This window comes from Palaemon carinicauda, chromosome 14, assembly GCF_036898095.1.
Source record: "Palaemon carinicauda isolate YSFRI2023 chromosome 14, ASM3689809v2, whole genome shotgun sequence".
NCBI classification, from domain to species: Eukaryota; Metazoa; Arthropoda; class Malacostraca; order Decapoda; family Palaemonidae; genus Palaemon; species Palaemon carinicauda.
Window position 1 is genome coordinate 124048806 of NC_090738.1, and position 26521 is coordinate 124075326.

Genomic DNA, 26521 nt, shown 5'->3' on the forward strand with positions numbered 1-26521 from the left:
AAATTGGTGGAGAGAGTTAAATCGAGTAGCCGACCCTGCTATTCAGTGGAACCATGGTCGAAAGAAAAACGATATAAGAGCACAGATTTTAAACAGAAAGCCCAAATATTTGTACATCAAAGGCTGTTTTGTAGTAGAAATGGTGATCTCGGACCTGACACGTTGATTTATAATTTTTTGTCATGTAACCAAGAGCTGCACAGGAAAAAGATAACCCATTTATTCTGATTCTCTTGAAATTATCAACACAATCCATAGTTTTCCTCCGCCCACTTGAGTCTCAGAACTAAAGATTTCATATTTTTAGTCAATTGATGCAATTTGAAATCAAGTACAGTACAGTAATGCAGTATACAGTAGTGTATACTACAGTACATACACATATCTTAGTTACAAATAATTTTATGTACAGTTCATTACTGTACAGAGTATTTTTATTTATTTTAAAAACTGATTGCAATTTTTTATTTTTCTGATGTTTACATGTTCATATATAATTTCTATTTTTACAGCTTCCTGCAGGTGTAATATTAACGTAGTTCATTTTTACTACAGTGACTGCGCTGTCTGTACATAATGTACGGGAAATAATAAGAATTCTACGCACTGATTAATTGTATGCAAGGTATGGCATTTCATTTTTATTTGGTATTTTTTTCATGTTACTTCCTAGGTTAAGTTCTGGATAAATGCAAAATATTATTTGTTCCTTCATAAATACAAACTCTAAACCTTTAATAGGAGTACAACCAGCAAATCTGGAACAACTGTTTGAACTTAACAGGCCCCGCCCACCTGACATGTAGGCCCGCCCACCTGACATGTAAGCCCCGCCCACCTGACATGTAGGCCCCGCCCACCTGACATGTAGGCCCCGCCCACCTGACATGTAGGCCCCTTCCAAGTAACATGTAGGCCCCTTCCACCAGACATGTAGGCCCCTTCCACCAGACATGTAGGCCCCTTCCACCTGACATGTAGGCCCCGCTCACCTGACATGTAGGCCCCTTCCACCAGACATGTAAGCCCTGCCCACCTGACATGTAGGCCTTGCCCACCTGACATGTAGGCCCCTTCCACCAGACATGTAAGCCCTGCCCACCTGACATGTAGGCCTTGCCCACCTGACATGTAGGCCCCGCCCACCTGACATGTAGGCCCCGCCCACCTGACATTTAGGCCCCGCCCACCTGACATGTAGGCCCCTTCCACCAGACATGTAGGCCCCTTCCACCAGCCATGTAAGCCCCTTCCACCAGCCATGTAAGCCCTGCCCACCAGACATGTAAGCCCTGCCCACCTGACATGTAGGCCTTGCCCACTTGACATGTAAGCCCTGCCCACCTGACATGTAGGCCTTGCCCACTTGACATGTAGGCCCCGCCCACTTGACATGTAGGCCCCGCCCACCTGACATGTAGGCCCCTTCCACCAGACATGTAAGCCCTGCCCACCTGACATGTAGGCCTTGCCCACCTGACATGTAGGCGCCGCCCACCTGACATGTAGGCCCCGCCCACCTGACATGTAGGCCCCGCCCACCTGACATGTAGGCCCCTTCCACCAGACATGTAGGCGCCTTGCCCACCTGACATGTAGGCCTTGCCCACCTGACATGTAGGCCTTGCCCACTTGACATGTAGGCCCCGCTCACCTGACATGTTGGCCCCTTCCACCAGACATGTAAGCCCTGCCCACCTTACATGTAGGCCTTGCCCACCTGACATGTAGGCCCCTTCCACCAGACATGTAAGCCCTGCCCACCTGACATGTAGGCCTTGCCCACCTGACATGTAGGCCTCGCCCACCTGACATGTAGGCCCCGCCCACCTGACATTTAGGCCCCGCCCACCTGACATGTAGGCCCCGCCCACCAGACATGTAGGCCCCTTCCACCAGACATGTAAGCCCTGCCCACCAGACATGGAAGCCCCGCCCACCTGACATGTAGGCCCCGCCCACCTGACATGTAGGCCCCTTCCACCAGACATGTAAGCCCTGCCCACCTGACATGTAGGCCCTGCCCACCTGACATGTAGGCCTTGCCCACCTGACGTGTAGGCGCCGCCCACCTGACGTGTAGGCCCCGCCCACCTGACATGTAGGCCCCGCCCACCTGACATGTAGGCCCAGCCCACCTGACATGTAGGCCCCGCCCACCTGACATGTAGGCCCCGCCCACCTGACATGTAGGCCCCGCCCACCTTACATGTAGGTCCCGCCCACCTGACATGTAGGCCCTGCCCACCTGGCTTGTAGGCCCTGCCCACCTGGCTTGTAGGCCCCCCACCTGGCATGTAGGCCCCCACCTGGTGTGTAGGCCCCCACCTGGTGTGTAGGCCCCCCCACCTGACGTGTAGGCCCCCCCCTGGTGTGTAGGCCCCCCCACCTGACGTGTAGGCCCCCCCACCTGGCGTGTAGGCCCCCCCACCTGGCGTGTATGTCCCGCCCACTTAGCGTGTAGGCCCCCCCACCTGGCGTGTATGTCCCGCCCACTTAGCATGTAGGCCCCCCCACCTGGCGTGTATGTCCCGCCCACTTAGCATGTAGGCCCAGCCCACCTGCCACGTAGGCCCTGCCCACCTGCCATGTAGGCCCGGCCTACCTAACATGTAGGTCCCGCCCACCTGACATGTAAGCCCTACACACCTGCCATGTAGCCCCCGCCCACCTGGCATGCGGGCCCCGCCCACGTGGCATGTAGGCCCCGTCCACGTGGCATGTAGGCCCCGTCCACGTGGCATGTAGGCCTTGCTCACCTGGCATGCAGGCCACGCCCACCTAGCATGCAAGCCACGCCCACCTGGCATGCAGGCCACGCCCACCTGGCATGCAGGCCACGCCCACCTGGCATGCAGGCCACGCCCACCTGGCATGCAGGCCACGCCCACCTGGCATGTATCCCCTGCCCACCTAACAGGTATGCCCTACCCACCTGAAATGTAGGCCCCACCCACCTGAAATGTAGGCCCCACCCACCTGAAATGTAGGCCCCACCCACTTGGCATGTATCCCCTGCCCACCTGACAGGTATGCCCTGTCCACCTGACAGGTATGCCCTGTCCACCTGAAATGTAAGCCCCGCCCACCCGGCATGTAGGTCCCGTACACCTGGCATGTAGACCCCACCCACCTAACATGTAGGCCACGCCCACCGGACGGGTGGAACAACCCTCCTTTTGACTTCGGCCGGAAAGTACAGATGTACATCTTGTCATCCTCATCTGTCCAGTTTAATTATGTTGCATCTCTTCCAGATTGAATAATTTATCTTGCAGGCAGTCGAGTTTGAATCATAGAAGCCTAGGATTACGCAGAGCTTCATAAGAAGAATGCTTTCAGTGAAGCCGGTTACAGCTATTGAAACTTTACCGTGGTGGCAATGTTAAGATCTTCTGATGTTTTGGTGACTCCTCCTCAACCTACGCAAACTTTAAAGGATGCCCTGAGAGATCTGCTAGAGGTGTTGCGTTGTCTGATAATTTTCTTGCTCCCACGAGCAGCGAGAACCTTGCTCATCTTCACTGAAGTCATGCTTCTATTAAGGACTTATGTTTGTATAGTTAGAAAAAATACAAATAGTATCAGTCTCACTATTCCATTCACAACTGGCAGTACAGTGGTACAATTATCTCTGTTATCAGATCAGCATTGCATATGTTTTACTGTTGAACTAAGTAAAACTATTAATATACAGTAGTACCTCTGTTTATGAATGCCTCTTGAATATGAGCAAATTGTTTTATGAGCATAAAAATTCAGTTTGGTTTATGAGTATTGTATCCGTCCATGTGTGTTTAAAAAAATTCCCTCCATATGGGCATATTTGGTGGCCAAGTACTGTACGAACGAGACAAGGCAGTCCGGCGATGCACAGAATTTCTCCAGTGTTGTTAAATCTACAGTATCTATAAGCCTCAAATTACTATGCTTTAAATGTTTGATGTGAGTTGAGGTATGTACACAGTATTAACTTATATGTGTGCAGTCAGTTTTTAAACTAAGGTGTACAGTATAGCATGTCTAAAAAAATCTAGCATGGGTTTTTGATAACTTCTTTTTTATTATAATTATCTCATAGAGGAGAGGACAGATGAAAGCTGTTAGGTATTTTGTAGAAGGGGAAATGATTTGTTAGCTTTATAAGAAGGAAAATGAAAAATGACAGTGTTAATTATGATTTGAGGTTCAGAAAAAAATGTGACTACAGGTAGGTTATTATGCCAGCTGGGTGAAAAAAGTACGGGAGCTAAGTGGAATTATTACATTTCCAATGGCTTTTCCATAATGCAATAACCTCTTCCCAATAAGCCAAACTGGTAAGCTCCAAGAACAGGGTGGCCTCAATCTAACCATCCATAACCACAGCAACAACAGCACATAAATGGTACATAATTCTAGCATAATCCAACCATCCATAACCACAGCAACAACAGCTTGTAAATGGTACATAATTCTAGCATAATCCAACCATCCATAACCACAGCAACAACAGCACGTAAATGGTACATAATTCTAGCATAATCCAACCATCCATAACCACAGCAACAACAGCACGTAAATGGTACATAATTCTAGCATAATCCAACCATCCATAACCACAGCAACAACAGCACGTAAATGGTACATAATTCTAGCATAATCCAACCATCCATAACCACAGCAACAACAGCATGTACAGTAAATGGTACATAATTCTAGCATAATCCAACCATCCATAACCACAGCAATAGCAGCACGTAAATGGTACATAATTCTAGCATAATCCAACCATCCATAACCACAGCAACAACAGCATGTAAATGGTACATAATTCTAGCATAATCCAACCATCCATAACCACAGCAATAGCAGCACGTAAATGGTACATAATTCTAGCATAATTCAACCATCCATAACCACAGCAACAACAGCATTTAAATGGTATATAATTCTAGCATAATCCAACCATCCATAACCACAGCAACAACAGCACGTAAATGGTACATAATTCTAGCATAATCCAACCATCCATAACCACAGCAATAGCAGCACGTAAATGGTACATAATTCTAGCATAATTCAACCATCCATAACCACAGCAACAACAGCATTTAAATGGTATATAATTCTAGCATAATCCAACCATCCATAACCACAGCAATAGCAGCACGTAAATAGTACAGTACATAATTCTAGCATAATCCAACCATCCATAAGCACAGCAACAACAGCACGTAAATGGTACATAATTCTAGCATAGTAAATGAGGCTGATGCCCTTCATGGCTTCCCATGAAACCAGGAGGAAGGGTTACCATGTGTCAACTTTTTCAGGGAATTTCCATGTCAGTTAAATTGTTTTGCTGGCTTATTTCTATTTTTTCATTGTGAATTATTAATTTGTATTCATTTCTGAAGTCACAGGTTATAAACTGTTTACTGATTACCATTACATTAAATATGAGTATTTATGTGTATTTATGAATGTTTAGAATACATAAAGTGAATTTATGTTATTTCTTATGAGAAAAATTATTTACAGTAATTTTATGAGCATTATTATTTACAACCTCGCTCCCAGGATGAACTTAACTTGTAAACCGAGTTACCACTGTAATGTAATTTTACTTATGTGACTTTTTGTGTAATTAAGTTTATTGATGCTGCCATCACAAATTTGAGTTTTGCATTTTAGTAAAAGGGTGGATTACTGATTGAAATTTCAAGGTTGTACATTGTATAGCCGCCACAGTGCATAGATTAACATGAGACTATTGTTTTAAGAAAATAAGTAAGAACTTTAGATAAATCTGATCATCAAGAGAGTGATATTCCTTCATGTAAGAATCTATGTTAAAGGGAAGCAATGATAAGAAGTCATTACTGTATGGTTAATATTAAATAGTAGTTTATCAAGATAATTCATTACCTTAGTGGATATGGTCTTCAGTGAGTGGTTTATATTTACAGTTTAACCACCCACTCAGTTATAATTCTCTCTCTCTCTCTCTCTCTCTCTCTCTCTCTCTCTCTCTCTCTCTCTCTCTCTCTCTCTCTCTCTCTCTCTCTCTCTTTTTTGCGTGTACTATAAGCTTATTGATTTACCTTTTTTCTCTTTTATACAGGTGCATTGAAATTGCAGAAATTTTAAGTTCGTGGATGCTGCTAACCGGATTGAAAAAACAGTTATTCATGGTAAGATGGAGGGACAATGTCCCTGTAATTAGCAATTTGGTAGTTAGATGTTAACTTATGAGTTTATGTTTTTAATATTTATCTGAATAGTAGTACAGTAAGGAATGCAAGTCTGTTTTTTTTTTTTTGCTGGACTGAAGTAAACTATGTAAATTAGGTCACAAATATAAAATTACTTTATCAAGTTATGAATGACTCGGGTATGGGTCACTATGTGTGTTCCTGGTGTAACATTTCGTTTGTGGAAATTTCCATTCTTCATCTCCACATGGGAGTTCATATTGAGTTAGTTGGCCCAAAAGGTACTACTTCTAGTGAAATACCAGAAAGCAATATATTGTCAGAAGTTAAAGAGGATTCTGATGACAAAGGAGAGTATCATTGCAAAGTATGCCAAAAATACTTCAATAATCAGGGCATCTTCAGACTTCATATGCGGGCTCACCGTGAAGGCAAAACTTTCCAGTGTAAAATATGCGGCTCGGTTTTTGCAATGAAAAGTGGTGTGTATAATCATGTTTGCAAACATATCAGCGAAAATCTTTGTAAGTGTACGGGAGGTCATGTTGCCTTGCAAGGAATGGAGGATCAACCAAGAATATTTGAAAGTGCAGATGACTTGAATAAATGTGGTGTGTGTGATGGAGGGTATAGTACAAAGAAGAGACTGGACAGACATGCCCTAAAGCATATGGGACATTTTAGTTGCTCCATTTGTAAAAGATCTTATCAAGGTCAAGCTGAGTATGATAAGCACATGGAATGCCATGCTTATGTTATGTTTTTTCGATGTGACATGTGCTTCGAGACTTTTTATGACAAAGAAAAGAGAGATGACCACATGAAAACTCATTCTTCACTGTCTCCTCTGAAAGATGGGAAATTTGCGAATGATCATTCAGATATTTCAGATAAAATTGTCTCCAAAAAATTAAAGTCTGGCTGTTTACCAGTTAATGCAATTTCAGCAGGGCCTAATGCTATAGGTCCTTCATTTTCCAAAAATCTGTTACCAAGTAAAAAGAGGAGTAATCTGCGTAGTATACTGAAGGATATTGGTGTCTCACGTGGAACAGCAGTTGGAGGATCTAATAAAGAAAAACTTTCACCCAGGGGAAACTTAATCAATACTGGTGAAATTATTTCTGAAGATCTCACAATTCCAGGGTCGCAGAATGACTACTTGGCACAAGTTGAAAAGGGTAGAAATACATTCAGACTGAAGTCTAGTGCATGTGAAGAAAGTGGAAAATATGAATGTAAACTGTGTTATAAAATGTGGGAAGAGAAACGTGCATTTTGGCAGCATTTACTTAGGCATTCTGAGGATGTCCCTCATACATGCAAAATCTGCGTGGAAATCTTTGAGGATGTAAAGTCCTGGAAGAATCACACAGAGCAGAAATGTGGCTGCGCCCTTTGCGGAAAGTTGATACAAAGAATAGATTATGTCATTCACAGCAAAGTTTGCCCTGTCAATAACCCATTCAAATGTCTAGTTTGTTTCAAAAGATTCTCATCATCTGACCTGTTTAGAGACCATATGACATCCCACTCCAAAGAGAAGGCGTGCAGATGCAAAGTGTGTGGAGAGGTGTTGCTTCTGAAATACGAAGCAGAGAGGCACAACAGAATGCACAAAAAACAAAGTGTAGATCCAGTTTCCACAGTACTGCCGAGTGAAGATGAGGAGGATTTGTTGTCTGTTTCACCAAGTGCAAAAACCCTTTCATGTAAAGTTGAATCAGAGGAGTCATTGCAGTTTCCATACGTTTCTGTTGATGAAAGAGACTTAAAAGTGCCCCTTTCTTCAATAGGAATAGAAAATAATATTGCTTCCCATTCTTTGAACACAGTTAGTGCCATAACTGTCAAGGACGAACCACTTTCTGAAGACAAAAATATTTTTAGTGACACTGTATTTGAGACAAATGTGGGACAAAGTTACGTTGTCATGGTGACCGATGAAGTAAATGCTTTTCACCATGATGAAAGTGTAGTTGATCCTCTTGCATAAACCCTAATTTTTGTTGTCTTTTTATGCTGGAGTTTCGTTAAGCTACTTAGTGATACTAATGTTTTTTTTTTATATATATATAAATTCTGGTTTATAGAAAAAGTATGGAATGTCAAACATTAAAGAATTATTTTTGTTATCAATCTTTTTTTTTCCTTGTTGAATATTTATGTCTTTTACCATTAAAATATTTTTCAAAACCACCGAATCATAATGAGGGCTTCATGCCAATCTAAAGACTATTAACTTGCTTATGATGTTCACAAAGCATTCTCCAATTATTGGCTGCATTTAAAAAAAATTGTAGTGACTGAATTTCTCTGTTAGTGAATTTATTTTTTAATTCTGTGACATTGCTTCTTGATTGTGTTAGATATTTTCTCATCTCTTATACTTATTATTTCTTTGAAATTTTAATTCATTTGGCCAAGAGCTCTTGTCTATGATCTGTTGTTCCTCTGTACAGGAGTAAGGTATGCATTGGTAAGGTATTACACCCATCTTCATTTCACCCCAGAACAAGTATGATGTAAAATTTAAAAGGTTATACCGTATATCTACAATATTAGCATCTTGAGAGAAGGTTGGTAATTATCATAAGTAAAACCAAGATTATGGTGACCTTAAAAGAAATTCTACCTATATGGGGGTAACTATCTCAGGTAAATGCATTGCAATTTATTCGATGTACTATAACCCAATGTGGATGGAGAGAAACTCAGGGTTGCTAAATATTGATGAACTAATGAATTTTGAATGCCTTTATGGATTAGAAACTGTGGTCTCCAAACCCTTGGGTACTTCATTTATGGATTAGAAACTGTGGTCTCCAAGCCCTTGAGAACTTCATTTATGGATTAGAAACTGTGGTCTCCAAACCCTTGGGAACTTCATTTATGGATTAGAAACTGTGGTCTCCAAGCCCTTGAGAACTTCATTTATGGATTAGGAACTGTGGTCTCCAAACCCTTGGGAACTTCATTTTTGGATTAGAAACTGTGGTCTCCAAGCCCTTGAGAACTTCATTTATGGATTAGAAACTGTGGTCTCCAAGCCCTTGAGAACTTCATTTATGGATTAGAAACTGTGGTCTCCAAACCCTTGGGAACTTCATTTATGGATTAGAAACTGTGGTCTCCAAGCCCTTGAGAACTTCATTTATGGATTAGAAACTGTGGTCTCCAAACCCTTGGGAACTTCATAGGACCTACCAGAAATAAGTTTTCCCTTTCTCAAAGCTATGATTTTTGGGTTAGGAACTGCTTTTTCCCAAGGACTTTCCTGTTGAAGTGAACAGGGAATCCAGCTTACCTGTAGTCTAGTACAAGAAAAGGGATTTTGACAAAGGAAAAATCTATTTCTGGGCTCAACCTGTGTTGCCCAGTGAAATGCTCCTTTATAGCACCATTTCTAAGGTATAAATACTGCTAGATATACCAGAAAAAAAGTTGCATGGAATGGCAGGAATATACCCAGCTCGCTCACCCTTATGGGGTGTCGGTATATAAACTGGGGCGTGTTAAAACCACTACCAGAGGTCCCTTACCAATTAGTCCTCTCCTTTCTCAATATCCCCCGATACTACGAGGTGCCGTTCTACATCCGACTACTGCCCGCTACTACGGCTACTGCTCCCCCCCCCACTACTACCACTACCCACGCTTCTCACATCATTCCTTTTCTAGCACCATGATATCCACACGCGTTTGTTTTCAGTAGCTTCTCTGTGACTGTGTTTTTGAAGATGTCTGACGTTTTGGAGACCCCTACTCTCAAATTAAGTACAGTATTGTAATTATCTGTTTTGATAATTCTAGGTAGCAACACACGTAAAATTAATAATATTGTTAATTTTAGCCTCAGCAGTGTACAGGGTATACCAAAGAAATTTTGTCTTTACTATCATAGGGCCAGTGTATCAAGTTGGAAGAGCCGAGTCATTGTGTATAAGGTAGACCCATTGGATGAATAGATGGATGTAGATTGACCCATAACTTAGGCTGACTATGGGCTCTGGATAATATGCTGTATAAGCAGAATACAGGTATTGGATTGGCACGGACATAGATTGATGAACAAGATGATGATGGGATGAAGCAGCCATGTTGGCCAGGAGGGAGGACAAAGAAGGAGACAGGGACGCTGCAAAGGAGTTCTCGCGTTCATTCCAAACCCATGCCTTCTCGGTGCTGGAGAAATTAATTTTTTTTTTATAATAGGTCTGAACAGGACGACGTCTAATTAGGAAGTAGATTGACCCGTTAGTTTATTCTACAGTATTTCTAATCCATCAAAGTAACTCCTAAGTTAAATTTTTATGTTAGCAGACAATACATCCAGTATTGAGAATTGCTAATAATCGCTGGGAAGATGGCAACCTTTCTTAGGCATTTGTTTACCACCAGAAGGCAACTTTTCTCAGTTGATTTTTTCTAGAACCATGATTTACAAAATTAATTATTTTGCTGATTCTGACTCTAAAGTTAACATGGATTAAATTCTTAGATATATTTTTTTCAAAAGTCTTTCTGTGGGGTCATTCTCCTTTCAGATGGTAATTGAAATGGGTCAAAGGCCTTCTTCAGTGTGCCTCATTGTTGACCCAGAAGACTGGGTTGTGAGAAAAGCTGCTCAGAGAGGGCTTCGGGACATATTTCTCGTTAAAACCTTAATTGTTAAAGGATTCTCCTACCTTGTACCTTACTGTTGGCTCTCACCATTTCGGTCCCTTTGGTCCCTCCCATGCTATTTATGATCCTTCATACAGATATAGTTTGATGGGGAAGCCGCTTGAAGGAGACCTGTGTGTAGGGGAAATTTTCCTCTCAGTTTACAGCATTTCACATAAATATGTTGAAACTAATGGTAGGCTTTCTGATACTAAAGAAACTCATTCTTAGCAGGCACTTTCACATCAAAGCTATGCTCTCCGAAGAAAGGTATCTCATTCAAGAACCCTGAATGCTGCAATTCAAGAAATATATTCCTCTACTCAGTTGACTCTCAGGTCTCCTGCAGTGTGGTAGCAGATGCCTTGGCCTGGCATAAGTGCTTTGATACAGAGTGGATCTAAGATATGAGGTCCTTCAACAAGATCCTCAGAATTATTCTGGATCTCTTAGTGGACCTGTTTGTGATTGGAGAGAACCCCTATGTTCTGTAGCTTCCATCGAGAATTCACATGCATTTGGAAGAAATGCCTTGAACCTAGATGGAACAGATGATCTGTGATCTAGCTGCTTCGTTTGACAGTTTGATTCAAAATTGTAGAAGATTCTATCATACTTCATAGGGACAGCTGTACCCTTGGCCCTACTGTAGTTATACAGTACATGGTTGCAGTTTTTCATCCTAATTTTTACCCAGAAACTTCAGGCCTGGATTACCTCACTCATATCTATTGGAGAAACTTCTCGGCTAGTACGTAATTGATAACTTGTAAGAAAAGAAAAGTTGTTATTCCACTTTTTTCAGCATAAATATAGATATTTTGTAATAAAGTGTTAAGATGTATTCAGTGATATTCTAATATCCTTACCTCTGTTTATTACTGATAATAAATGTAAAGTAATAAAGATCTCAACAGTGTTTTGGGGATAAAATTTATGTTGCTGTATTTTAAATTTTCTCTTTTTCAGGAGTTTTACTTTTGAAATTTTCATGAATAAATTTGAATAATCCATAGGATATGTAACTACAGTATATGGTTGAATGTTATGTTAAAGCAAAGAACACTATTCTTTGAAAGAAAGAAGACCCTTTTGGGGAAGAGAAAATTTACAAAAGTTTCAAGGCCAGCAGGAATATAAAATATTTCCAATTTAAAGGCTGAGTCACATTATACCTTCGCATCACGTCACCGTCTCATCGACCGTGCCTTGTATTCACGCTATTCATTGCAATCTCATTCAGTTTTGTGCCAAACCTCCCTGTAGTCATGGTGCCTCCCAAGTTTAGCATCAAGAAACTTGCACTGATTCCACTTCTTTTAGATGAAGAATTAGAGTTAAAACCCAATGAGAAGCAATTATGGGTATTTAAATAAGCATTGAAGAAAAGAAAAGGTGAATACTGGACTCTTTGCAAGGAGTTGGAAGATGATGAAATCAAGTTCTTTCAATATTTTTGAATGCCTAAATCTAAATTCAACCCCCTGCTTGACAAAGTAGGGAGAGATCTTCTCGAGAAGAACACAAGTTTTCGAGAGCCTATTCCAATGACAAAAACTGGCTGTAGGCTTGAGGTGAGTATCAAACTACAGTATTATTACAATATTTTTTATTTTGTGTATTAGACAACTAGCATGGAACATGTTCAGTGGTTACTTTCCTCTTGGTAAGGGTAGAAGAGACTCTTTAGCTATGGTAAGCAGCTCTTCTAGGAGAAGGACACTCCAAAATCAAACCATTGTTCTATAGTCTTGGGTAGTGACATAGCCTCTGTACCATGGTCTTCCACTATCTTCGGTTAGAGTTCTCATGCTTGAGGGTACAGTCAGGCACTCTGTTCTATCTAGTTTCTCTTCCTCTTGTTTTTTAAAGTTTTTATAGTTTATATAGGAAATATTTATTTCAATGTTTTTACTGTCCTTAAAATATTTTATTTTTCCTTGTTTCCTTTCCTCACTGGGCTATTTTCCCTGTTGGGGCCCCTGGGCTTATAGCATCCTGCTTTTCCAACTAGGGTTGTAGCTTAGCATTTAATAATAATAATAGTAATAATGTTCCAATGAGTGTGTAAAGTATCCTTTTCATATTCTGGAACTCGTCCATGTTTTCTCCCGAGTGGTGCAAATAGGATGGTAAATCAACTGTGTTAGTATTGTGTACTGTGGCTGGTACTGTAATGTATCCGGGTGTCGGTGTAGCTTTCTTTTGCAAAAAAAAGGTTTCACAAAGGACATTTCATGAATATACTTTTGTTTTACTTGCTGCTTCCCGAGCAATATTTGTAGTGATTTTTATTATCTTGGGGAGGAAGGGAGGGTCCTTTAATCTATGATCACCGGGTAAGTATATTCAAAAATTTATTTTACTAATGAAAATAACATTTTTTAATATTAAACTTAGCCGGTGATCATATAGCTGATTCACACCCAGGGGGGTGGGTAGAGACCAGCATATATGTTAACATTAAGAGCTAAGTATTTTGTATTTCATTTTAGCAGTTATTCAAAATAACAAACATAAAATTAATAAGTACCTGGTAAGGAAGTCGACTTGAACAATTACTCTGCCTTTTTAAGTACGTCTTCCTTACTGAGCCTCGCGATCCTCATAGGATGCTGAGCGACTCCTAGGAGCTGAAGTATGAAGGGTTGCAACCCATACTAAAGGACCTCATCAAAACCTCTAATCTAGGCGCTTCTCAAGAAAAGAATTTGACCACCCGCCAAATCAACCAGGATGCGAAAGGCTTCTTAGCCTTCCGGACAACCCAAAAACAATAATAAAACATTTCAAGAGAAAGATTAAAAAGGTTATGGAATTAGGGAATTGTAGTGGTTGAGCCCTCACCCACTACTGCACTCGTTACTACGAATGGTCCCAGAGTGTAGCAGTTCTCGTAAAGAGACTGGACATTCTTAAGATAAAAAGACGCGAACACTGATTTGCTTTTCCAATAGGTTGCGTCGATTATACTTTGCAGAGATCTATTTTGTTTAAAGGCCACGGAAGTTGCGACAGCTCTAACTTCGTGTGTCCTTACCTTCAGCAAAGCTTGGTCTTCCTCATTCAGATGGGAATGAGCTTCTCGTATTAACAGTCTGATAAAATAGGATAAAGCATTCTTTGACATAGGCAAAGATGGATTCTTAACTGAACACCATAAAGCTTCAGACGGGCCTCGTAAAGGTTTAAATAGAACTTAAGAGCTCTTACAGGACATAAGACTCTTTCTAGTTCATTTCCAACCATACGATAAGATTGGAATATCGAACGATATTGGTCAAGGCCGAGAAGGCAGCTCGTGTTTGGCTAGAAAACCAAGTTGTAGAACATGTAGCCGTTTCGGATGAGAATCCGATGTTCTTGCTGAAGGCATGAATCTCACTGACTCTTTTAGCTGTGGCTAAGCATATCAGGAAAAGAGTCTTTAAGGTGAGATCTTTCAGGGAGGCTGATTGTAGCGGTTCGAACCTGTCTGACATAAGGAATCTTAGTACCACGTCTAAATTCCAACCAGGTGTAACCAAACGACGCTCCTTCGTGGTCTCAAAAGACTTAAGGAGGTCCTGTAGATCTTTATTGTTGGAAAGATCTAAGCCTCTGTGACGGAAGACTGATGCCAACATGCTTCTGTAACCCTTGATAGTGGGAGCTGAAAGAGATCGCTCTTTCCTCAGATATAAGAGAAAGTCAGCTATTCGAGTTACAGAGGTACTGGTCGAGGATATGGATACTGACTTGCACCAGTTTCGGAAGATTTCCCACTTCGATTGGTAGACTCTAAGGGTGGATGCTCTCCTTGCTCTAGCAATCGCTCTGGCTGCCTCCTTCGAAAAGCCTCTAGCTCTCAAGAGTCTTTCGATAGTCTGAAGGCAGTCAGACGAAGAGCGTGGAGGCCTAGGTGTACCTTCTTTACGCGTGGCTGACGTAGAAGGTCCACCCTTAGGGGAAGTGTTCTGGGAACGTCTACTAGCCATCGAAGTACCTCGGTGAGCCATTCTCCCGCGGGCCAGAGGGAAGCAACTAGCGTCAACCTTGTCCCTTCGTGAGAGGCGAACTTCTGCAGTACCTTGTTGACAATCTTGAACGGAGGAAATGCATATAGATCTAGATGTGACCAATCTAGTAGAAAGGCATCTATATGAACTGCTGCTGGGTCCGGGATTGGTGAGCAAAATATTGGGAGCCTCTTGGTCATCGAGGTTGCGAAGAGATCTATGGTTGGCTGGCCCCAGGTGGCCCAAAGTCTCTTGCATACATCCTTGTGGAGGGTCCATTCTGTTGGAATTATTTGTCCCTTCCGACTGAGACAATCTGCCATGACATTCAAGTTGCCTTGGATGAACCTCGTTACTAGTGAAATGTCTAGACCTTTTGACCAGGTGAGGAGGTCCCTTGCGATCTCGTACAATGTCAGAGAGTAGGTCCCTCCTTGCTTGGAGATGTACGCCAAAGCCGTGGTGTTGTCCGAGTTCACCTCCACCACTTTGCCTTGAAGGAGAGACCTGAAGCTTTCCAGGTCAGACGTACTGCCAGTAGCTCCTTGCAATTGAAATGCATTGTCCTTTGACTCGAGTTCCATAATCCCGAGCATTCCCTACCGTCTAATGTCGCACCCCAGCCTACGTCCGATGCGTCCGAGAAGAGAACGTGGTTGGGAGTCTGAACAGTCAGGGGAAGACCCTCTCTAAGGTTGATATAGTCCTTTCACCAAGTCAGACAAGGCTTTATCTTTCCGGAAACCGGGATCGAGACCGCTTCTAGCGTCTTGTCCTTTTTCCAGTGAAAAGCTAGATGGTATAGAAGAGGACGGAGGTGTAGTCTTCCTAGTGACACAAATTGATCCACGGATGACAGTGTCCCTACCAGACTCATCCACAGCCTGACTGGGCAGCGTTCCTTCTTCAGCATCTTCTGGATGGATAGCAGGGCTGGGGGTTGATCGTCTTGTTCAGTAACGTCCTCATCAGAGGGTTCCTCATCCGAAACTGATGAGGAAACGGCAACGGAGTGGGCAACGTCTGACTCGCTGAATCCGGTCGCACTGGTGGATGCGTGACGGAGCCGGACGCAATATCATGGCACTGCTGCACAGTCTGTGAACTGTCAACAACCATGGGTGCGCGAGGAAGCACAGCGTCAACCCGAGACTGTCTAGACTGTCTGGGTTGTGCAGTCAACACCCTGCCGGGTTGCTGAGGTTGACGCACCGCTTCACAACAAGTCACCTCTGCTGGTTGTTGAACGTCTTCCTAGTGAAAAACTGAACGTCAACAACCACCTCCGAGCGTCACTAAACGTCAACGTGCGACTGGCAACCCACACTGGGTCGCATCGGTGGAGGAACCACCTCAACTGGCAGACGTGAGTAGGATACCTCAGCGTCAACAGGGCGCACAACCAACCGGTTGGAAGGTTGTTGGCCAGAAGGTTCTTCTCCGCATTTAAGTCCTCTATCAAGGACACAAGCTTGGACTGCATGTCTTGCAGCAAAGCCCATTTAGGGTCTACGGGAGCAGGTGTGGCAACAGACGGGGTTAGCGACTGAGGCGGAACCATTCACCATCCCTGGAAGCCTTGTTATGTGTGACATAATAGTACAGCAAAACTTCAAAGGCTCGACAAAAGTTGAGAAGTTGACCTGTAAACAACTTGGAGCGTCTCCTGGCTAGGCGCCAGGGCGAGTCTACCAGAATTGAGGAGTCTATCTGGGCAGAGGCATGAACTCCCAAGCCGAGAACTTCTCTCGTGTCCTACAGACTCTCGCTCTATAAGCCAGTTTAAAAGAAGGGAAAACAAAGGCTGTATCCCTAAAACTCCTCCTGGTGCAAAAACCAGTCGCCTAGCCAACGTAACACTCTCTAGGAGAGCGAGAGAGCACTAGCTTAACAACAACGGCTTCGAAGTAGCTAGGCCTAGTGTAAGTTCTGACGTTTAGGCGAACGAGGAGCAGCAGTTACAAGATCCGGACGAAGATCCTTAAAAAATCATCATGATTTAATTAAAGTCCATAGGAGGCTAAGCAGCTTAAGGCTCCTCTCCAAATGACAGAGTCCTCAAAGGAATATCAGTAGGAGGGAGAACAGCACTTTCTCATCTACAGGAACCTTGTCCGATAAAAGCTAGGTTATCTCAGTGAGTCTCTCACTGGTGCATAGGTAGCAGACCAGAAGGCAACGTCATGTAACTGCTTGACAGTGTGAACTGTCAACAACTGAACTGTCAACCACAACAGGTGCGTGAGGACATACAGCACTGGTGCATTAGTAGCAGACCAGAAGGCAACGTCATGTAACTGCTTGACAGTCTGTGAACTGTCAACAACTGAACTGTCAACCACAACAGGTGCGTGAGGACATACAGTGTTCACTCGAGACTGCTTTGACTGTCTATACTGAGCAGTCAAAACAACTCTAGAATGCGGAGGTTGACGCACAGCGTCAAAACAAAGCAACTTAACTCCACCCTCCTGTTGTTGTGGTAACTCGCGAACGTCAACGGAGGGTAGCGTGCGTCTGTGAACGTCAACGTGCGGCTGGCAGGGTACACTGCGCATGGGTGGTGGAACTCTCACAGGCGGAGTGCGGGAGCAGGTAGCCTCAGCGTCTACTGTACGCACAACCGTGGTTGGTTGTAGGCTAACGGGTGCAGCGTCAACCTTCTCCGCACGATACTCCTGCATAAAAGATGCTAACTGTGTCTGCATAGACTGTAGCAAAGACCACTTAGGGTCTACAGCAGCAGGTGCGGCAACAGACGGTGTTACTGCCTGTTGCGGTACCACTTTGCCTCTCTTAGGAGGTGTGCAGTCATCGGAAGACTGCAGCGAGTCCGAACTGACCCAGTGGCTACAACTGGGCCGTTGGACTTGCGCGGAAGGGACCGACTTGCGCTTAATAAGCTGCGAGACCTTGGTCCATGGTTTCTTACGAGAAACCTCTTCCGCAGACGAGAAGTAAAAGGGCTCTCTCGTCTTTGTGTGGGTGGGGCGATCTTGGGTAGATACTCCCGAAACCACGGAGGGAAACGTCTGTTCGTTGATCAAGGCCTGACGAACCCATAAGTCGTTCGACATTACTTCTCCCCTGGGCTTGGGAGCTTGCAAGAGGTCCCGGACTAGGTGAACGACAGGCACGAACAGACGAACCCTCGGACGCAACACTGTAACACTTTGCGCATATCACTTTATCACTTCGATTTTCTGTTTGCACTTATTTCACTGAAATCGAAACTTTAACCGATTTCTACCTGAAACACGCAATTCTACCCTTCATTAAAAGGTAGTAATTGCGAAAACAGTCGTATAATGCAGCTCATTAATACTAGCAAAAACAGAAAACATATAAAGATAAAGAATTCAGTGGCTGGGAAAGAGACTAAACACTAGTTCAAACAAACTACGTTTACAATCTCTCACCGCACATAGCCTGGGGACAAGAATAAAACCCTAGAAACGTTTTACCTTCTTCCCCGTACAGCGACTAGGGAGGAGAGTAACACGAGAACAACGTTACCCGCTGAACGGAACGTTTTTTTCTCCTCTCTCTCCCTTCGTCTCTATCTCTCTCTCTCTTTCTCTCTTGATTTCGCACCTGAGAGAAGAGCCCAATTATATATCGTCAAAAAAACATGTTATTTGGCTAAAGGAAAAAACTGAAAGGTTTTCCAAATAAAAAGTTCCTATAATTTAGAATTTAAACCATTTAAGCTAAGAAAGAATGAACGAAACGTCAGAATCGATTTACTCTTACTGCAAAGTGAAACCGTGATACCCTCTCTCTCTATCGTAACGATAGAGCGCATGTTGAACGTCCTGAACATCAACAACTGCGGAGTCTAAAACTAAACGTTAGTTCATCTTTGAAAACAGTACGAAGACTATCAAAGAAATTCTTTCATAAAACATTAAATTAAAAAGTTTTAAATTCTTTAAAGGCTAAATACGATATAACGGGCTCAACGTTGATTAACTTCGGTTCCAAGTTAGGACCGCCTACTATCAGGAAAGGTCGCATATAAAAAAAACATAAAAATTTATTTTTATATGTTTATAATAAATGGAAAGTTAATCGAAGAGGCCTAATAAAGGCGGAGAGATATAAAATATATAGATCTATAACGTGTTAAGCAAAATTACTAAAAACCTAAACACACTTCCGTCTAAGGGAAGGGTCGGCCATTTAAAAGTGAAAGAGAGTCCATACTCTCTTTGTCACCATAATTAAATCTATCCAAAACGAGTTCAAGTTTTGAGATGAAGATAAAACCCCTGCATAGCGAAAGCTCAAAACTAGAATAGTGTACTTCACCAAATAGTTGTGAAAACAAATCCAGTTAGTAACAGCGTATTTAGTAGGTCTTGCCAGTGGCACGACAGAGAGAAAATTGGTTCTGTGTTGACATGGAGTACTTGAGTACCTGCTCGACAGATGGCGCTGTTGATGTACACCCCCACCTGTATAGCGATCGCTGGCGTATTTTGTCCTTAGGTTTTTCTGTCGGGCAGCAGAGCTGACAGCTATATGATCACCGGGTAAGTATATTCAAAAATTTATTTTACTAATGAAAATAACATTTTTCATAATTCTTACCATCTTTTAAATTCAGATCTTCCCAGACAGTAGCCTACCATCCTGTTCGTAATACTAGGTATGCAGTTAATTCTAATAGTCAGGCCTTCTCCATCATGAGGCTCAATAATACACAGTATTCTAGAAGTTTTATTCCAGCTGTGGAATGATCTTCCTAATCGGGTAGTTGAATCAGAACTTCAAAAGTTCATACTTGCAGCAGATGTTTTCATGTTGAACAGGCTGACATAAGTCTCTTTATAGTTTACATATAAAAGATGTTTTAATATTGCTACTGTTCTTAGAATATTTTATTGTAATTTTTTATTACTTTTCATATAGTTTATTCCCTTATTTCCTTTCCTCACTCGGCTATTTTTCACTGTGAAAGCCCTTGGTTAGTTTGGCTAGTAATTCATTCCTGTTTTTACTTTCTTAGTGAAAATGGTTCTGTTATGCAAATCAACCCGTTCTAGTCACTTTTAATGTCAAAGCTGTCTTGATTGATAAGGTACAGTATGTATTTGTACTGTATTAGTTTGGTTGCTCTTACTGCTTTTAATATCATCTTATCCTTCCTCTAGGATGACTAAAAAAGAAAGTACACTTTTCTCCCCTTTTTCTTGTCATAAATTAATATACAGTATAAGGTATATATCCTAATATTTATTAAGACTTTTTTTTTTTGTCAACTTACTAGTCCTTACTGAAAAAAAGGAAATCTTTTATCAAGTTTCTTGCAGTAGAAGATTTTGAAAACACCTGGCCCCTGGGCAGAAAACAAAAGATATAATGGTGATACACCAATCACACGTTCCCCATCTCAAGAACATCAGTGTGGCTCTTCTTGTACCATACCTGAAACTAAAGAACCGATCGTGCAGAAATATAACCTCTACATGTTCATGAGACCTTAAAAAATTATGAAGTTAAACCATAGTTCTGCTACTGATATTGTTGACTAAATATTAACAAAGACAATGCGAGGGCATAGCATGCAGTAAGTAATGTAGTCCCCACCTCGCTCACTGGCTACCAAGTAAAACTGCCTGGAGGAAAATTGTAATACCCTGAACTTGACAAATTTATACAGAGTACATTATTGGGTTTTATCGGTTGAGTCCCTTGTTAGGCTGGAGGAACGTAGAGAGTAGAGGTCCCCTTTTTTGTTTTGTTTCATTTGTTCATGTCGGCTACCCCCCAGAATTGGGGGAAGTGCCTTGGTATATGTATGTATGTATCACAAGCTTTAATTAATTATAGTAATTTTTTAATCTTTTTATTACCTTCATATTTCACATTTAGATTTTGTTATAAGAAAGTGGTGTGATTGGTTTTATAGGTTGAAATAATACCAAATGGTGTGAGTTGTATAGATATGGTTGATTAATTTGAATCATATAGCTCTGAATGGCCTTTGATGCCCCAGTGTTTGGCTTGAGGCCTAAGTCTTATAATTCTATCCTATCCTATTTAAGAATCTTCATTCATAGCCTTCCTGGTGCCAATAATATCCCTATACAAAACATGAAGGTTTGTATCCATAATTGGAACAAATGGTTTATACGCCTGTTAAAATGCAATTGAATGTTTCTACAGTACATAGAAAACTATAAAAATTAACATGCAGTAAGGCATAAAGTCGGCAAATTTTAACCAACAAAACTTATTTTCTGTTGAAATAAAAAGAAAACAGAAATTTGCCATGAAGCAAATAAAATATCAAGGAGTTAAGCTGCCCTTACCTTTGGTGGATAAAATCAAACTTCAAATTTGTATAAATTTAAAGTCCTCAGGTTATGATGTTTTTGTCGTACAAACGTGTAGGACTTTTAGAAAGAATTCTGCTCCCATAAAAGATTTGATTTTTTGCTAATATCATGTTATCATTCTTAATTTGTATTTGTTTTTTTTTTTTGGTCCTAGTTACGTCTTCCTGTTATAAAACTGTTTTCTATGTTCTAGATTATGACTTTACTACTACATCAGCATAAGTCTGACTTTGGTGTTTATATATACTGTAGTATGTACAGTATTTAGGTGCGTTCCGACTAGCATCAAAACTCGAGTTAGAACGCATTGTAGAAACAGATCTCTGGTATAACCAGATGATCTACTTTGAGTTAGGATAGTGGAATTATGGCTTGTTCCATAAAAATGTATTCTTTTGAATTACAATAGTGGAAGTAGTAGAAGGAAGAAATGCATGCAATTGTCTAGAAAAATGGGTAGTATACAGTGAACCCTCGTTTATCGCGGTAGATAGGTTCCAGTCGCGGCCGCGATAGGTGAAAATCCGCGAAGTAGTGACACCATATTTACCTCTTTATTCAACATGTATATTCAGACTTTTAAAACCTTCCCTTGTACGTAGTACTGTTAACAAACTACCCTTTATAGTACAGAACACTTAATGCATTTACTACAGTACCCTAAACTAAAACAGGCACAAATATTAAAGGCAATTTTATATCATGCGTTTCCTAAGCACGCTAAAAAGCACGATAAAAAATGGCAACCAATGTTTTGTTTACATTTATCTCTGATCATAATGAAGAAACAAACTGGAGGTAGAGCTTTGCTTATTACCCAGACATATTTCCCATACTTTTCCCTTAGAACTACATCACATCTTCCTACTTTAGATATATATATATATATATATATATATATATATATATATATATATATATATATATATATATATATATATATATATACAGTGAACCCTCGTTTATCGCGGTAGATAGGTTCCAGTCGCGGCCGCGATAGGTGAAAATCCGCGAAGTAGTGACACCATATTTACCTATTTATTCAACATGTATATTCAGACTTTTGAAACCTTCCCTTGTATGTAGTACTGTTAACAAACTACCCTTTAATGTACAGAACACTTAATGCATGTACTACAGTACCCTAAACTAAAACAGGCACAAATATTAAAGGTGATTTTATATCATACATTTCCTAAACATGCTAAAAAGCACGATAAAAAATGGCAACCAATGTTTTGTTTACATTTATCTCTGATCATAATGTAGAAACAAACTGGAGGTAGAGCTTTGCTTATTACCCATACATATTTCCCATACTTTTCCCTTAGAACTACATCACATCTTCCTACTTTAGATATATATATATATATATATATATATATATATATATATATATATATATATATGTGTGTGTGTGTGTGTGTGTATATATATATATTTATATGTATACACATATACATACCTACATATATACATAAATACATGCATACATATATATATATATATATTACTGTATATATATGGGTTATGGAAAAAATCCGCGAAGTGTTGAATCCGCGATGGTCGAACCGCGAAGTAGCGAGGGTTCACTGTATGTGTGTATATATATTTATATGTATACACATATACATACCTACATATATACATACATACATATATACATAAATACATGCATACATATATATATATATATATATATATATATATATATATATATATATATATATATATATATATACTGTATATATATGGGTTATGGAAAAAATCTGCGAAGTGGTGAATCCGCGATGGTCGAACCGCGAAGTAGCGAGGGTTCACTGTACTTTGTGTTAGAACAGTTGAAAATATATCCTCCAATCTAAGCATACATGAATTTTAACTAGGTGGTTTGTTTACTCTTTATTAATTCTTATAATTTAGTACAAAAATAAAAGGTTAGAAAAAGTTTATGCTAATGGATCCTCTACACTTTCATCCACAATAAAATTATCTACTTCGCCAGTCATTATCACAAAATTATCTTGCTCTATGTCTTTTGTATCTTTGTCATTAAAAAGTTTATCCTCTTCAAATAATGGTTCTTCCTTGACAATTATGGTATCAAGAGAGTTCACTGAACTGTAATCAATTGAACATAACTTTCTTATTGAAGATAGTGGTATTTTTTCATCCCTTTCTTCATAAGACATATCCACATTTTGCAATGACTGAATTGATTTCACGTCATGTGAAGGATCATTGGCACTTGTAGCGGAGGAGGGATCATCCTCATCCTCACTCATGGAAACTGGTTCTACACTTTCTTCCCCATGCATTTTGTTGTGCCTCTCTACTTCATATTTCAAAAGAAGCACTTCCCCACAGACTTTGCATCTGCATGACTTCTCTTGGGAATGTGTTTTCATATGGTCTCTAAAGACTTCTGACGATGAGAATCTTTTGATGCAAACACGACACTTGAAGGGGTAACTGATTGGGCAGATTTTTTTGTGTTGACCATAATTCGCTCTTTTTATCATCTTTCCACAAAGGGCACAACTACATTTCTGTTTTGTGTGAATCTTCCACGAATCTACGTCATCAAAGACTTCCACACAAATTTTACATGTTAAAGGCACATCCTCAGAATGCTCCACCAAATGCTGCCAAAACGCATGCTTTTCTCTCACCACAGTCAAACACAGCTTGCACTCATATTTTCTAATTTCTTCAACAGCACTAGATTTCATATTGAAATTAATATTGCTATTCCCAACTGTAGCCGAAAAATCTTTGTGGGACTTGAAATTTGAGAACTCTTTGATGTTGACTTCACTAGTATTCCCCACTGTTTCGTTGCCTGAATGATTGTGTGCTTTTTTAGATATCTCACTTATTGTCCCACGTAAAACCCTGACCCCCTTAAGTGTACTGTGCAGATCACTCCTTTTACCTGAACCGACACTCTGTACAAAATTTCTACCACTTTCTTGCAAATGGTCTGATTTAAATCGTTTGGAGACCATATCTTCTGAAGTACTTGCACTGTCATTTGTAATTTTCCCATCTTTCAATGCAGAAGTCTTTGGATCACAACTGCGACTGATCAAATCCACTTCCACACTGTGTGGGGATTGGTGAATTTTCATGTGATAATCTCTCTCTTCTTTGTTACAAAATGTTTCGAAACATATCTCGCATCGAAATAAATGTACCGAAACTTGAAAATGGCGTCTCATGTGCTTCTCATAATCAATTGGCCCTTTATAAGGTATTTTACAAATGGGGCAACTATGTTCCTTGTGCTTATTAATGTGATTTTCTAATCTTTTCTTTGTACTAAACCCTCCATCACACACATTGCATTTTAGTAAATCCTCGGCACTCTCAAATAGTCTTGGCTGATTGTCCTTTCCTTGCAGGGAAAGATGACCTCTAGTGCACCTACAAAGCCTTTCACTTATGTGACTACAGACATGATTATACACACCACTTTTTGACGAGAAAACTTTTCCACATATTTTGCACTGGAAACTTTTACCCTCGTGGTGAGCAAGATTATGAAGTGAAAAAACACTACGGTTGCTGAAATACTTGTGGCATACTGTACACTGATACTCTTCTTTGCCATCAGAATTTTTCTTGCCTTCAGACACAGTGTTAATCTCTGGTATTTCACTAGGAAATCTATCTTTTGGGCCCACGAATTCTACATGAACTCCCATGTGAAGGTGAAGAATAGACAATTCCCCAAAAGAAATGTTACACAAAGAACACACATAGTGCCCCATATCAGTATTCATAACTTGAATATATTAAGTAACAATATGAAATGTAATGAGATGTAAAATGGCAAACAATTTTTCAAACATACAATCATGAGCATTTGTAATTCCCATTTGAAAACAGATAGCATATACTGTACCAGGAGGTAAAAATTAATATCCAGCAATACAGTTATTCTCAAATAAAGAATAAACTTCTCTATTAAGGTACTTAGGAGTAACAAAATTCCTATCAGTCTCATATAAAATGTCCCATTTTTATAGAGTAATAATTTAATTGCAGTACTGTACAGGGTAAAAATAAGTGTCCCTGCTTTGTTACTTGGTGATGATCCAGTGAAGTTATTCCATCAGTATAAGTAACTCAAAGAGGGTAAAATGTCCAACTTCATTTCAGCAGATCCTGAGAAAAAAACAAAAAACATAGAAGACTGAACTAAATTATAACAGTTACAAAATATAGGGTAATGCTTTCAGTATTACACTTTTTTATGAACAGTACATCCTCTGGTCTTTTGTTAACAGTTAGTTCTTTATCTTTGTTTTGTTACAATTATCAGTTCTCTTTTAAGCACAAATCTTTTAGGCTCGCCAATGGTAGGGATATCGGAAGAGTCGGAGATAAATGGACTCCATTAATGATCACCATTGAACCCTTCTGTAGTTTATCATAGAAATGGAGGAAGACACGAATGAGGTTAACCTTTTTACCCCCAATGGACGTACTGGTACGTTTCGCAAAACTCATCACTTTACCCCCATGGATGTACTGATACGTTCTTGCAAAAAACTGCTATTTACATTTTTTTTTGGGCATATTTCTTATAACTTTATGAGAAACTTCAGGCATTTTACAAAAGAATGAGACCAACCTGACCTCTCTATGACAAAAATTAAGGCTGTTAGAGCAATTTAAAATATATATATTACAAAATGTACTTGAAAAAAAAAAAATGCCTGGGGGTTAAGGGTCGGAAAGTTCCAAATAGCCTGGGGGTAAAAGGGTTAACTGCTGTTTGCAAATGAGTGTGTGGAAGCATTGGATTCAAAGGAAGAAGTGATGGAAAGGTTTAAAAAGAGGAATGGAGGAGACCGAAAGTCAACAAAGTAAAACGAAGCTACTGGTGACTAAAAAATGAAAATGTTATTTTTATAATAAAATAAATTTTTTAATATACTTACCCGGTGATTATATAAGCTGCAACTCTGTTGCTCGACAGAAAACTCTACGTTAAAAATCCGCCAGCGATCGCAATGCAGGTAGGGGGTGTACTTCAACAGCGCCATCTGTCGTGCAGGTACTCAGAGTACTAAGAGTAGTGACAGGGCACAGCGACGGATCTTGCGTGAGGGGAACAATTTTCCAGGAGGTCCATCTGTTTTGAGGGTCTTCATTCTTAGCCAAAAAGAATTTGTTAGGAGAAAGAAGGACCTCTCCTGAAGGCAGAAAGTCAATATGACCCGGGTCTCTCGACAAGGCTGCCAATTCAGAAATTCTTGCCCCGGAAGCCAAGCTCACTAGGAAAAGTGTTTTCCTGAGAAGGGGCATG

The 26521-nt window shown here is 40.6% G+C and overlaps 2 protein-coding genes across 2 annotated transcripts; one reads left to right on the forward strand and one right to left on the reverse strand.

Moving 5' to 3' along the window:
- Nucleotides 1-511: 511 nt before the first annotated feature.
- LOC137653741 (zinc finger protein 699-like) lies at nt 512-8323 on the forward strand. The gene is made up of 2 exons (XM_068387364.1): nt 512-625; nt 6107-8323. Exon 2 carries the CDS (start codon nt 6364-6366, stop codon nt 8191-8193), a length of 1830 nt encoding a protein of 609 aa, XP_068243465.1. The 5' UTR covers nt 512-625; nt 6107-6363; the 3' UTR covers nt 8194-8323.
- Nucleotides 8324-23153: 14830 nt separating this feature from the next.
- LOC137652983 (zinc finger protein 429-like) lies at nt 23154-24977 on the reverse strand. The gene has a single exon (XM_068386374.1). The coding sequence runs from the start codon at nt 24975-24977 to the stop codon at nt 23154-23156; it is 1824 nt and encodes a 607-aa protein (XP_068242475.1).
- Between the last annotated feature and the right edge of the window lie 1544 nt (nt 24978-26521).